General features: G+C 45.1%; 1 protein-coding gene across 2 annotated transcripts in view; it reads left to right on the forward strand.

The window, feature by feature from the left end:
• The window catches only part of usp9 (ubiquitin specific peptidase 9), a 97,278-nt gene that overhangs the window by 72,934 nt on the left and 10,461 nt on the right, over positions 1 to 13,883 (forward strand). For both annotated transcript variants that reach the window (XM_056290073.1, XM_056290072.1), the window contains 5 exons: positions 289 to 476; positions 618 to 791; positions 880 to 1,021; positions 8,668 to 9,415; positions 10,833 to 10,956. In XM_056290073.1, coding sequence (XP_056146048.1) covers positions 289 to 476; positions 618 to 791; positions 880 to 1,021; positions 8,668 to 9,415; positions 10,833 to 10,956 — 1,376 coding nt within the window. The remainder of the gene's footprint in view (positions 1 to 288; positions 477 to 617; positions 792 to 879; positions 1,022 to 8,667; positions 9,416 to 10,832; positions 10,957 to 13,883) is intronic.

Genomic DNA, 13,883 nt, shown 5'->3' on the forward strand with positions numbered 1-13,883 from the left:
TGATATAAAACATTTGAAATGGGTCAAATTTGACCTGTGCAAAACAGGAAGGTTAAAAAATAAAGGTGAAAAGTAAGAGGAAGTAGGTTTACATATTCAGATATAAGATAAGTGATAAAAGTTGTGGACATTCTCAGTATTCTCTGCTCTTGATTTCGGCTCTGATCTGACACATTCATCGTATATAATCCTCTGCCTAATCTTCCTCAGACGCTGTTCTTCCAGGGAGCTGTAGTATAGAATATAGAATATATATCCGATGGCTTTAGAGACTTGTTGTTTCCACAGACTAACGTCGACCCCCGTGATGAGGTGTTCAGTTACCACCATCAGTTTGATGACAAGCCCTCCAGTAAGTCAGAAGATAGAAAGGAATACAACATTGGTGTGCTGCGCCACCTACAGGTCATCTTTGGTCACCTAGCTGCCTCCAGACTGCAGTATTATGTTCCAAGAGGATTCTGGAAGCAGTTCAGGTATTTGAAGGACTCCCTGTATTTTCCACACCTCATAAAAAACAGTGCATTATTACTTCTCATCGTTACAACATCCTGTCTTAACAACAATACCCCCCCTTTATGTCCTCCTCATCCTCCTCCCTCCAACATCCTCTCTAGGTTATGGGGGGAGCCGGTGAATTTGCGCGAGCAGCACGATGCCCTGGAGTTTTTCAACTCTCTGGTGGACAGTCTGGATGAAGCTCTCAAAGCCCTGGGCCACCCAGCCATGCTCAGTAAGGTTCTGGGAGGCTCATTTGCAGACCAGAAGATCTGCCAGGGCTGCCCCCACAGGTGAGATCGCTTCACCAAAGATAGTCTGGCTGTACCCAAGGCTGTCTCTGGGTTACTGTTAACTGTCACATGTTGTCTGTGTTGCCAGGTATGAATGCGAGGAGTCATTTACTACATTGAATGTAGACATCAGGAACCACCAGAACCTACTGGATTCCATGGAGCAGTATGTTAAAGGAGACCTCCTGGAAGGAGCCAACGCCTACCACTGTGAAAAGTGCAACAAGAAGGTGAGAGCAGAGCACACACCCTGGCCCTTATCCATTCAGGATAAGCCAGACTCCCATCTTCTCACCATACCCTGCCATGGTAATTCTGACTAGGTACAAGGGCTGTCACCTTTTCAAAAATCCAGTTCGAATGAATTTGAAATGACACGCAATTCGAACGTCGCCCCCCCCATCAAGCACCATAGTACATGCAGTCTGGTCTATTTATTTTTTTGTCTGCGTGCAGCTATGCAGCCCTCCAACAGGTAAAACTACATAGAACTGTGTAAAAGATAAGTGCAATTTGCTTAAAAATTATTAAAATAAATACCTCATTGTACCAGAGGCAGTGTGATGCAGCAAAGCCGCCTTTTGGATTTTTTGTCATTGCACATAAAAATAAATCAATCAAATCAATATGTATCCGTGATCCTGTTATTAAAAAAATCTAATTGATTGACTCAGTACCAGTTGATGTAGGCTTCGCTTCCAAACCCTGCATAACCAACTGCATTATCACATGGCAAACTTACCCATTTTCCAAAGTACTGTTATGGGTTTAAGGGTTAAACACGCAATACTACATCTAACCTGGAGTGTGTAGAAAAGATGGAAACAAGGGAAAAAACCAAGAAGAAGGACTGATTTCCAAGACAAGAGAAATAGCGGAGGTGGGCTAGCTTACCAAGGTAGCAGTTAGCAGGTCCCTCCGACAAGGCCTCGGCCGCGTGGGTCTCGGCTTCCGTAAGCGGCGGACACTGTCTTGGTAGATTTGTTCAGTTTAGGTTGATGGTGGGTGGATCCTCAAAAATAAAAGAAACTTGGTTTTCTTCAAAGTCCTTCAAAGCTGGAATGGTGTGAACCTGTACTGCGTTTTCAAAGTGGCGTATCCTGAGGCGTTTATGCAATCTCCCGCCATTAAGAAACTCCAAGAGACGCACGCGCACCTCACAGTGATGTCCTCTTATAAACCCTGCTTAACCACGCCTTCAATCATTTCTCAATGAAAACCAGTCCAAGTAAGTAAGAAAAGAAGAGGGAAAAGGCAGCTAGTATATCCCTTATCACTTCTAACATTCCTCCCCCCTTACAATAAAAAAATCCCCATCTCGTTTCAACCTGTTTGTTTTGGGTTTTTTGGGTTTTTTATTTTTTTATCCTTTTTATATTAATTATTTTCTCGTTTCTTCAAACAACAGCAAGACTATGTACAATTATAATCTAATTCGTTTTTTTAACTCAACTGATTCAGATGCATTACTATCAACAATGCACTCCCAATCTTTTCAAAAATACCCAAACCATATGTTCATCCCCTTGACAGGGCGTCCGCAATAAAAAAATTCTGCCTGGCAAATGCTCTACCATCAGGTTATATGGTTGGAAAATTAAACTCCAACGGAACACTCTCTGACTGGATGTTTTGAACTTTGACAGGAACGTAAGTGGGTTGTGATCAGTGAGGACTACCAGATCAGCTCCAGCACTAGAGACGTACACCTTAAAGTGTTGGACTGCTAAGACAAGAGCCAGGGCCTCCTTCTCGATGGCGGAATATCGCCTTTGATGGCGATTCAGTTTCTTAGAGAAATATGCAACAGGCCTGTCTATTCCTGACCCATCAGTCTGTAGCAGCACCGCCCCACTCCAACATCACAAGCATCCACTGCAAGCTTGAATGGGACAGAGAAGTCCGGCGCAACCAACACCGATTCACTAGCTAGAATAGCTTTAACCATTTCCAGCACTGTCTGACAATCCGCTGACCAGCTAAACTTAACTCCCTTCTTCAACAGGTTTGTGAGTGGTGTTGTCACAGCTGCGAAGTTGGGAACAAACCGCCTATAAAAACCACACATGACAAATGCCCAAAAGGCGCATTAGCTGGCGTTTTGTTTTTGGAACAGGCAGGTCTAAAATGGCTTGTACCTTGGCAGTCCTTGGTCTCACTGAACCTTGGCCCACCTGGTGCCCCAAATATGTGACCTGCCCCTTTCCAATCTCACATTTGGGCAAATTGATTACCAACCCCGCTTGTTTAAGATGCTCAAACAGCTGTCTCATGTGGTCAATGTGATCAGACCACAAAGTGCTATAGCAAACCACATCATCCAGATATGTGACAGTGTTCTGCAGTCTGGAGGTTACCAAATTCATTAACCTCTGAAAGGTTGCCGGTGCATTTTTCATGCCGAACGGGGGACTCTGACAGCGATACAAACTCTGCTGCATCACAAATGCAGACACATCTTTTGCCCTTTCTGTCAACGGGACTTGCCAGTAGCCCTTTAACAAGTCAAATTTCAACACATACTGTGCATTGCCGATCTTATCAATACAGTCCTCCAGCCTGGGTATAGGATATACATCTGTTTTAGTTGCATTATTTACCTTTCAGTAATCAATGCAAGGATGCACAGTTAAATCGGGCTTGAGAACAGGGACTAAGGGAGAACTCCATTCACTTGAGCCTTGCTCGATCACACCAATTTCATCCATGTAGAGCTGAGCCCATTTTTGTGGGTTAATCCAATATGGGTGTTGTTTAATGGAGATTGCCTCACCAGTGTTTACATCATGAGTTATTAAATTTGTTAAGCCAGGGGTATCTCTAAACAGAGGACTATACTGATCCACTAGATGTAATACATCCTCTTTCTGCTCTGTGATGAGATGACTCAGTGACTCTCTGAGATTGGCCAGGGCATTGGAATTCTTAAGCCTAGCTGTAACTGGTTCAACTGACCCAACCCCATCATCCTCACTCTCCTCTTCCACAGTAACCAGAGATGTGATACACACAGCGGATGGAGTGTCACGAGTATAATAACGTTTCAAGAGATAGATGTGACATAGTTGTGATTTCTGTCTCCGGTCGAGTGTCTCAACAACATAATTGCAATCACCCACCTTCTTGATAACCTTATATGGACCATAGAATTTCACCCCCAGCTTACCTCCACCCATGGGCAACAACACTAGAACGTGGTCTCCTGCTTTGAAGGTACGCTTCACTGCCTTTTTGTCATAGTGAGCTTTCATCTTTCCCTTAGCTGCTTCCAAGTTACTCCTGGCCAAGTCACAAGCTGCATGCAGCCGGTCCTTGAAGAATGCTGCATACTGCAAAACCCCACCAGGAGCACCTTTCTGCAAAGCTGACTGCAACAGCTGTTCTTTCGCCATCTTCAGTGGCCCTCTCACTTGATGTCCATAAACCAGCTCAAAAGGGCTAAAACCCGTAGCCTCATTCACCGAGTCTCTTGACAGCAAACAATAAAAATGGCATGGCTACATCCCAGTCATTTGAGCAACCAACACAATAGATCTTAATCATAGACTTTAAAGTCTGATGGTACCTCTTGATTGCACCTTGGGACTGAGGACGATAGGCAGATGACATAATTTGTTTAACTCCCAGTTCGTGCATCACTTCCTGGATTACACCAGAAGTGAAGTTGAACCCACGATCATGTTGGACTTCTAGTGGTAAACCTACCCGAGGAAAGAAATGGAGCAGAGCCTCCACTATGACTTTGGTCTTAATTGATTTCAATGGCACCGCCTCTGGAAATCTGGTGGCCACATCCATAATAGTCAGGAGATACTCATTCCCTTTCTTAGTTTTTGGCAAAGGGCCAACACAATCAATAAGTACTCTTGAGAAAGGTTCCTCCATAACAGGTAGAGGGCAGAGAGGAGCAACTGGAATTGTCTGGTTGGGCTTGCCCACAACCTGACAAGCATGACAGCTACAACAGTATGAAACCACGTCTTTATGCATTTGGGCCAGTAGAAATGTCTATTGATTTTCTCTTGTGTTTTACGGATGCCTAAATGACCTGCCAAGGATACTTCATGGGCTAAACGCAGGACTTCCTTCCTGAAACTCTCAGGCAACACAATTTGAGTCATAACAGTCCACAGTTCATCCGCAGGATGATCACGAGGCTGCCATTTCCTCAAACAGGACCCCATCTTGGAGAAAAAAACCTTCAGCCACAGCCTTCATGCTCTCAGCATTATCAGCTGTTTGTCTTAATGGAGCTACAGAAGGATCTTTTCCTTGCTCTGATATAAGGGCTTCCCATGAAAACTGGGAGCAGGGGGGCACCTCAGCCAGTCTAGAAAAAAAAGTATCAGCCAAACCACCAGACAGTTCATCCTGCTCACTGAAATTTCCCTTTTCAGCAGCCAGAGCCTGAGCACATGTCACCACACATGCTGTAAACACCTCTGGATGTTCTTTCTCTCAAAGACCTTACAAGGTGTCTCACTCACAACGGGTGTCACACAAACCTGAGTACCAGCCAAATCATTGCCCAACACAAAGGCAACTCCTTCAGTCGGCAAGGAAGGAACAATACCTACCACTACCAGTCCATTTACAATGTTAGATGCCTGAAATACTTTGTACAGAGGGGCGCTAACAAAACCATCTACCCCTTCACTGGGGTAGAAGCTTTTAAATAGGTGGCAGGCGGTAGGTCTATGACACCCTGAACCATTAAGGACTGTGTGGCACCTGCGTCCCTCAAAATTGATATAGGGACCATTTCGCCATCAGGTGCACCAGATACTGCTCCTTTTGGCACAAAACGTTCAAACCCCTTCACTATTGGGCAGGAAGGCAGATTCAAACGGTCCACTTCACAGGAACTGATCTAAGTCTGGGCTCTAATCAGTCCCGCAATTTTCCCCTTTCCATTTTTCCTATTGAGACCGGGACAGCTGGACTTTATATGGCCTGGTTTTCTGCAGTAATGGCAGATGACATCTTTGTGGGAAAAAATAAGGCTTCTCGTATCTTTTCCCTGGCCCTGGAGACTGAACAGAGGTGGGAATAGATTCTGTTGTGACAGCCTCACCAGGCCTGTCAGTTGCAGCCTGCCCCCTATCCTGTCTGCCAAACTTTCCTTTCCATGGCATTTCTCTGTGAGTTAACTCATAAGAATCTGCTGCCATAGTAGCTTTTCTTAACTCAGTAATGCCCATCTCATTTAGATGTAACTCCATATGCCGGGTAAACTGGTTTTGAACTGCTCCACCAGCATAAGTTGCCGAACTCTTGAAAGGTGTGAGTGTTAGTGCTTGCTAACCACCTGTCAAACACAACCCCCTGTTGCCTAGCCAAATCAAGGAAAGTTTCACTTGATTTTCGCTGCAGAGACCTGAACTTCTGTCAGTAGGCTTCTGGCACCACCTCATAGGCTGCCAGAACCACCCTCCGCACAGTATCATAGTCTCTGCTGTCAGAAGCATCTAACACAGCGTAAGCTTCCTGGGCTCTGCCCTCAAGCACACTCTGGATAAGCAATGTCCACCTATTCTCAGGCCATTCTAGCTCTTTGGCAGTTTTCTCAAAAGCGTCAAAGAAAGAGCCCACATCATCTGTGTTAAATTTTGGCATGAGTCTCAAACAGCTGGAAACATCAAAACAAGCTTCGTGCTTACGTTGTAAGTCAAATGTTGTTCCCTTTAAGCTTCTCTTGCTCTAATGTCAGCTTTGCTAACTCAAGCTGAAACAGCTGCTCCCCCTCTCTCTCACGCTCTGCTCTTTCATGTATGTGATCTTTTAGGTGTAACACTGAAATCAGGGTCTCCACAATCTCTGGCTTTTTAGTCTCTGGAGTGACATCTACCTCACAATATTGCACTACTGCAAGCAAATCTTCCTTTTTAAGCTTATGCAACTCCTTGCACCCAAAATCACTCCCACAAAACTTCTCTGCATTGAACGTTGCCATAGTTAACGTTATCAAATTCTCTCAAAAAGTTAGGCTAACCAGAAGAGACAAGACTCACAAAATTACCTCTAAGGTAACTATTACCAATTAGCCTTACCGACAAAACATATAGCCTGCAACAAGAGGTAGCTCATAAATCGAAGTATTCCCAGAAATTGATATGAACAGACCGCACACAGAGCGCTCATGATGTTACTTGAAGACCGAAAACCGATACTCTGCAGTACACACCAGCAAAACACCTGCCACCATTGCCAAGTAGCTATCAGCTAACAAGCCAAACCAACCTGTTATCAACCTGTAGACCTATATCCCTGTTTTTAACCTCAACACACACAATAAATGCATTCACTAACTTCCCTTCTAGCTAGCTTAATTTTACATACATATGCAACCATCTGTTTTAAGTGAGAAGTTAGCACCATGCAGCTATTCTGCACGTAGCTGTATGTCTTAGGCCTTCTTCTAAACCTAGCAACATACGGCTTTTCCCGAGCTGAATCCAACTCAATTGTGCCTCTTCTCACAAACAGAATGCTTGGATGTAACTCGCTACTGACGGCTAATCGCTAACTGGTTTTATCAAACATTAATATTCATTTAATTTTCAAATAAATCGCGGACGAGCGCCCCAAATTATGTTACAGACTAGTCAGGTTTAGCGGTTAAGGGTTAAACACGCAATACTAGTCCTAGCTTGGAGTGTGTAGAAAAGATGGAAACGAGGGAAAAAACCAAGAAGAAGGACTGATTTCCAAGACGAGAGAAATGGCGGAGGTGGGCTAGCTTACCAAGGTAGCAGGCTAGCAGTTAGCAGATCCCTCTGACAAGGCCTCGGCTGCCTGGGTCTCGGCTTCCGTAAGCGGCAGACACTGTCTTGGTAGTTTAGTTCAGTTTTGGTTGATGGTGAATGGATCCTCAAAAATGAAAGAAACTTGGTTTTCTTCAAAGTTGGAATGGTGTGAACCTGTACCGCGTTTTCAAAGTGGCGTATCCTGAGGCGTTTATGCAACCTCCCACCATTAACTAACTCCAGGAGACACACGCACACCTCACAGTGACGTCCTCCTATAAACCCTGCTTAACTACACCTCCAGTCATTTCTCAATGAAAACCAGTCCAAGTAAGTAAGAAAAGAAGAGGGGGAAAAGGCAGCTATATCCCCTATCACTTCTAACAGTAGCCTACTTGAAATCTACTCAGAAAATACGGCTGGCACGCAACCACACGCAACACAGTTGGTATAGCAGGTAAAAAAAACAACAAAAAACACTCCGCCCTGCCTATGTGATGCGCCACGCCCATGCCTGATGTATTTTGGGTGTAACAATTGATTGACAATTTTATTTTTGTTATTTTATTTATTAACTTTACACCCAGCTAACATTCTTCCAACATTCCAATGTTAGTTTTTTTTAATAGCTGTATTAACAGCCTGACCTTTATTATTTACTACGCCGTCTATGGTGTCGAACCCAAACACTCCCACACAGTACTTCTCAAGTGCTTTGGTGTTTTGGTTGTACGCTTTGCTGACTAATGTTCTCCATTTTACCTTGTCAAACAACATAATATTACTAGCTTAGTTTACTGATAGGTCAGTAGGGCATGCAATATGTCAAGCTGATAGTGAATTTTTAGAGCGCCTTATGCTGAATCACAAGGCAAACTTCTTCAAACAGTCTGTTGTGCTCATGGACTGTAAATTTTGAATTCGAACAGGTCATTACAGTCTGAAAATTAGCTTCCCCCCCCATGTTCGAACAAACAATGACAGCCCTACCTTTGTAGGCCATTAATAGGCTTATGTGATATAAGGCTTTTTCCCTATGATGCTCTTCAGTGCATTTCCAGACTTTCATATTCTAGTGTTTTGTCTTTTTTTAAAGAGGCAGAGTAATAATCCTTGATGTTGTCTGTCAGGTGGACACAGTGAAGCGCCTGCTGATTAAGAAGTTGCCTCCTGTCCTGGCGATCCAGTTGAAACGCTTTGACTATGACTGGGAGAGGGAGTGTGCCATCAAGTTCAACGACTACTTTGAGTTCCCCAGGGAGCTGGACATGGAGCCTTACACTGTGGCCGGGGTAGCCAAGCTGGAGGGCGATGACGTCAACTCAGAGAACCAGGTGATCCAGCAGAACGAGCCCACGCCTGCTGGCAGCTCAAAGTACCGCCTGGTGGGAGTACTGGTCCATTCGGGCCAGGCCAGCGGGGGACACTACTACTCCTACATCATTCAGAGGAATGGCGGTGACGGAGAGAGGAACCGCTGGTACAAGTTTGATGACGGTGATGTGACAGAGTGCAAAATGGATGATGAGGAGGAGATGAAGAACCAGTGCTTTGGGGGGGAGTATATGGGTGAGGTGTTTGACCATATGATGAAGAGGATGTCCTATCGCAGGCAGAAGCGCTGGTGGAACGCATACATCCTGTTCTACGAACGTATGGACTCGCTGGACAAGGACAGCGAGCTGGTCAAATACATCTCGGAGCTAACCCTCTCCTCCACGAAGCCGCACCAGGTCAAGATGCCTGGCGTGATCGAGTGCAGTGTCCGCAAACAGAACGTTCAATTCATGCACAACCGAATGCAATACAGCTTGGAATATTTCCAGTTCATTAAGAAACTCCTGACCTGTAACAGTGTCTATTTAAACCCTCCTCCAGGTACGCATAGCAAGCTCTGAGTGAGTTCGGTGCAGTGATGAATTTTTTGTCATATTCCTACTGTTGTTAATCAAGTGTGACTCAACATCTTTACCATCTAATGTCCTAAACTCAGTTGAGTGCATCATTTTATCACCCCTAGTCATTAGTTGTGACTGCATGCAGCTAATTGAAGGAGATGGTAGAATTGTACTGGATACCTGTAGAAGCAACTTCGTATAGAGGGACCTGGAGGGTGAAAGTGGTGAGCAGTACCGTGAACTAGCCTATTTTTTATTCTCTGCATCTTAAGTTAGTATGCATCGATGTATAGTTAGTAGAGTCAGAGCCCAACAGCGTTTCACTGAGAATGGACCTGCAAGAGTAGTCGTTCATGTGAAAGGCCTTGGTTTTTAGCACATGTCTCATCTTGTACAGAATGTATTGTAAATGGACAGTGTGTGTGTGTGTGTGTGTGTGTTGGGACCTGGTGTGGTCCAAAAACCTTAAAAAGTGCTTGTACAAAGTGCTGATGTCTTGATCTAAACTCCTGTTTGGCTGCAGTAAGGTAAGGATGTGAACACATTTTAAAAACGACATAAGACAGCTTACTGACTCGGTGTAGTAGATGGGATATTATTGATTAGCTCCCTTGAGCGTGCACTAGACCAGCTCAACTAGCAGCTTTATTTCATCCTTCATTAAAACAAGCAGGCTTCTCTAAGGATGCCTGTCTAATCCCTTTAAAGAGAATATCCCTTACCACTGTTTTCCCATGGCTAGTCAGTAGTCAGAAATGCGTATGAGCTCAACAAGAATTGAAACCTTTTCATGTGGTTTTCAGATGGAGATCTATCTCCATATGTACATTTTTATTTAGCTGCTATATGTGTAACTTAGCAGCACGGTGACACAGTGGTTAGCGCGGTCGCCTCACAGCAAGAAGGTCCTGGGTTCGAGCCCTTGGGTAGTCCAACCTTGGGGGTTGTTCAGGGTCGTCCTCTGTGTGGAGTTTGCATGCTCTCCTTGTGTCTGCGTGGGTTTCCTCCGGGTGCTCCGGTTTCCTCCCACAGTCCAAAGATGTCCGGTGAATCGGCCATACTAAATTGTCCCTGTATGTGTGTGGGCCCTGTGTGATGGTCTGGCGGCCTGTTCAGGGTGTCTCTCCGCCTGCTGCCCAATGACTGCAGGGATAGGCTCTGAAATTGGTGGCAGCAAAAAAAAAACAGACGAGCCCCTGTGTTCCGCTTGGTGCTTCCATTGGGTTACATCTTTGAGCACTTAGCTGTGTTTCCTAGCAGACCGTCGAGTGTCTTAGGACTCAGCTCATAGGGGTTAATTTATGGTGCACTGTTGTGGATCAGTTTAGATGATGAATTAAGTTTTATGAATTTGTAGAGATGACCTGTACTTCACAACTCTGATCTGTCTTCACCAGGACAAGACCACCTACTGCCAGAGGCAGAGGAGATCGCTATGATAAGTGTTCAGCTTGCAGCCAGGTTCCTGTTCAGCACAGGCTTCCACACAAAGAAAGTCGTCCGGGGTCCCGCCAGCGATTGGTGAGTTCTGTTTTCTGAGGGGGGTGTTCCCCCCTCAGTTCAATTCAATTCAATTCAAACCTTTATTTAAGCCTCAAAAATCATTTGAGTTTTCCCTCATTTGCAGTGATATCGAGATACAGAGAAATACTTAGTTAAACAAGTCAAAAGAAGACAATACTGTGAAAACTCCACCTATAAGCTTGCCTGGAGAGGGACAGTTGAAGGTGGAGGTTGACAGGACTATGGTCTGATGCTATTATGCTGTGATATTCGGTGTGGTCAAAGTTAGAGATTAATCTGGAATCAACTGAAAAGTGATGTGTGTGTATAATCTCTTTTCATGAGAATAGAAAGAATAATCATGATCAGATGGATGTCGTAGTCTCCAAATATCAACCATCTTCTTAGACTTCATCAAATTAAGAGTTTGCACAGCAAGGATATATGGATATAAATATGGATCCAGATAACAATTAAAGTCACCCCCAATCAATATATGGCTTGAGCTGTTATCTGGGTCAAGTCAAACACCTTATTAAAAAAAAAAAATGGGTTGTCCGTGTTCGGCACATACAGTGTAACGGGAAGTGAATTGATATGCTCAGTTAAAATAATAAACCTGCCATTCGGGTCAATTGTGGACGAGTGAAAATTAAAAGGTACAGTCTTTCAGAAAAGGGTGGCAACGCCTCTGGCTTTGGACACGAAAGGTAACTGATAGACCCCCCCCCCCACACACACACACACCTTTCTTGCAATTGTACTTGGCCAATTACCCTATTTTTCCGCGCTGTCCCGGTTGCTGCTCCACCCCCTCTGCCGATCCGGGGAGGGCTACAGACTACCACATGCCTCTTCCGATACATGTGGAGTCACCAGCCGCTTCTTCTCACCTGACATTGAGGAGTTTCACCAGGGGGATGTAGTGCGTGGGAGGATCACGCTATTCCCCTCAGTTTCCCCTCCCCCCCGAACAGGTGCCCCGACCAACCAGAGGAGGTGCTAGTGCAGCGACCAGGACACATACCCACATCTGGCTTCCCACCCAACGACACGGCCAATTGTATCTGTAGGGACGCCCGACCAAGCCGGAGGTAACACGGGGTTTCGAACCGGCGATCCCCATGTTGGTAGGCAATGGAATAGACTGCTATGCTACCCGGATGCCCTAATAACTGATAGATCTTTGTAGCCCTGAGTTTCCTGTGCTGAGGGGCTTTAACACTTGTTTCTTGTAAGAAGTATTCTGGGAATTTCCTGGCAAGAACGGGTCACCAACATTCAAGTTCTTGAAAGAGCCAATCTCCTTTCCATCTAGACGACAATTGAGCATAACCAACTGCAGTGGCTTGGCCACATCCAGAGGATGCCAAACGACAGACTCCCGAAACAAATTCTATACTCTGAACTGACTGAAGGTCAAAGAAAAAGAGGAGCTCCCAAAAAACGCCACAAGGACTGTATCAAGGGAACGCTGATCACCCTCAACATCGACCCTAAGAACTGGGAAAAAGTAGCGGAAAATCGAAAGCACTGGAGAGCTGCCTGCCTGGCTGGTTCCATCAAGGCTGAAACTGACAAACAAACACATGTGGAAGAAAAGCGCCACTGCCGAAAAATCTGCCAAGAACAGAGAGCCGTAGGAACGGGTCCACCCACTAATATCCCCTGTCCACACTGTTCCAGCCTCTTCTATTCTCGCTTTGGACTGTCAAGCCATCTTCGTTTCAAGCACACACCTTAATCTCGTGGGATGGATCCTCGGACACGAGAGACGCCAACGACGACTTGTAAGAATATAATGTTGGATGTGGGTGACTTCAATTGTGCAAAAACTTTACCTCGCTTTATTGGGTGACCTAAACTGCAAACTTTGGAAGGAGACCAAGGATATTGAATTAAGAGTGTTATTCATTTGTAATATCGTGAAGGAGCCATGAGATTGGGCATTAAGCATCTGGGACTGCCGGCCAAAAACCGGAGAAAAGCACCTCCAATTTACAGCCCTTCAGTGGCACACGGTGCAGAACAGGTTGAGCACAAAAGAAAAAAGACCACCATGACGAAAGTCTGCTCAGTGCATGTTTAGATTCTCTTCGTTTATGTTTCAGAAAATGGCCTTCCGTAGTTTTGAGTCTTTAAAATTCTTCGCTTCAACCGGATTTCAGAGTACTCTACAAAGTAGTACTACTCTGTAACTACTCTGAGTAGTTACTAATTATTGCTGTTGTTGTGGTTGAAACATAGGTATATAATATAGTATGTGTGGTGGATGATAGGTGAATATATAGTGTGTACTTTTGGTATATAAGATAATATGGTGCGGTTTGTCGGCTGCTTTGATGCCATCAAGGCCTTCCTGGCTGAAAAAGGCCAAGACTACCCCGAACTAGAGGACGAGAAGTGGGTTGTGAAACTTGTGTTTCACACGGATATTACGGGACACCTCAACGAGCTCAATCTCCGACTGCAAAGTGCAGGGCAAACTGCTTTGGACATGTTCAAAACATGGATGGCTTTTGTCAGCAAGCTAGCACTCTTTTCAAGCGAAGGGAGCTGTCCTCACAGCGCAACATCAGCAGCAGTACCGCTGAACTAGGCGAATACATGCGCGAGCTTGAGTCAGAGTTCACAACACGATTTCAGGACTTTCAGAAGTGTGGACCCATGTTCTCTTTCTTGATCAAGCCCGACAGCTTTGATGGACATGAGAGGGGCTTATCTCTGATAGACTGGTTGGATACACAGGACATGGAAATGCAGCTGATTGAGCTGAAGAGTTCAACACTGCGGGTGACCAAGTTTGCAGAGCTACGGAAACAACCAGAAACCACGGCAGTGCAACGTCACGGGACCCGCATCCTCACCTGCTGGGCATCTGTACCGGAGAAGTTCAGCTGTCTCCGGAACGCTGCGGTGGCTTTGCCGATAGTCTTCGGATCAGC

The sequence above is a fragment of the Lampris incognitus genome, chromosome 11, assembly GCF_029633865.1.
Source record: "Lampris incognitus isolate fLamInc1 chromosome 11, fLamInc1.hap2, whole genome shotgun sequence".
Classification (NCBI taxonomy): domain Eukaryota; kingdom Metazoa; phylum Chordata; class Actinopteri; order Lampriformes; family Lampridae; genus Lampris; species Lampris incognitus.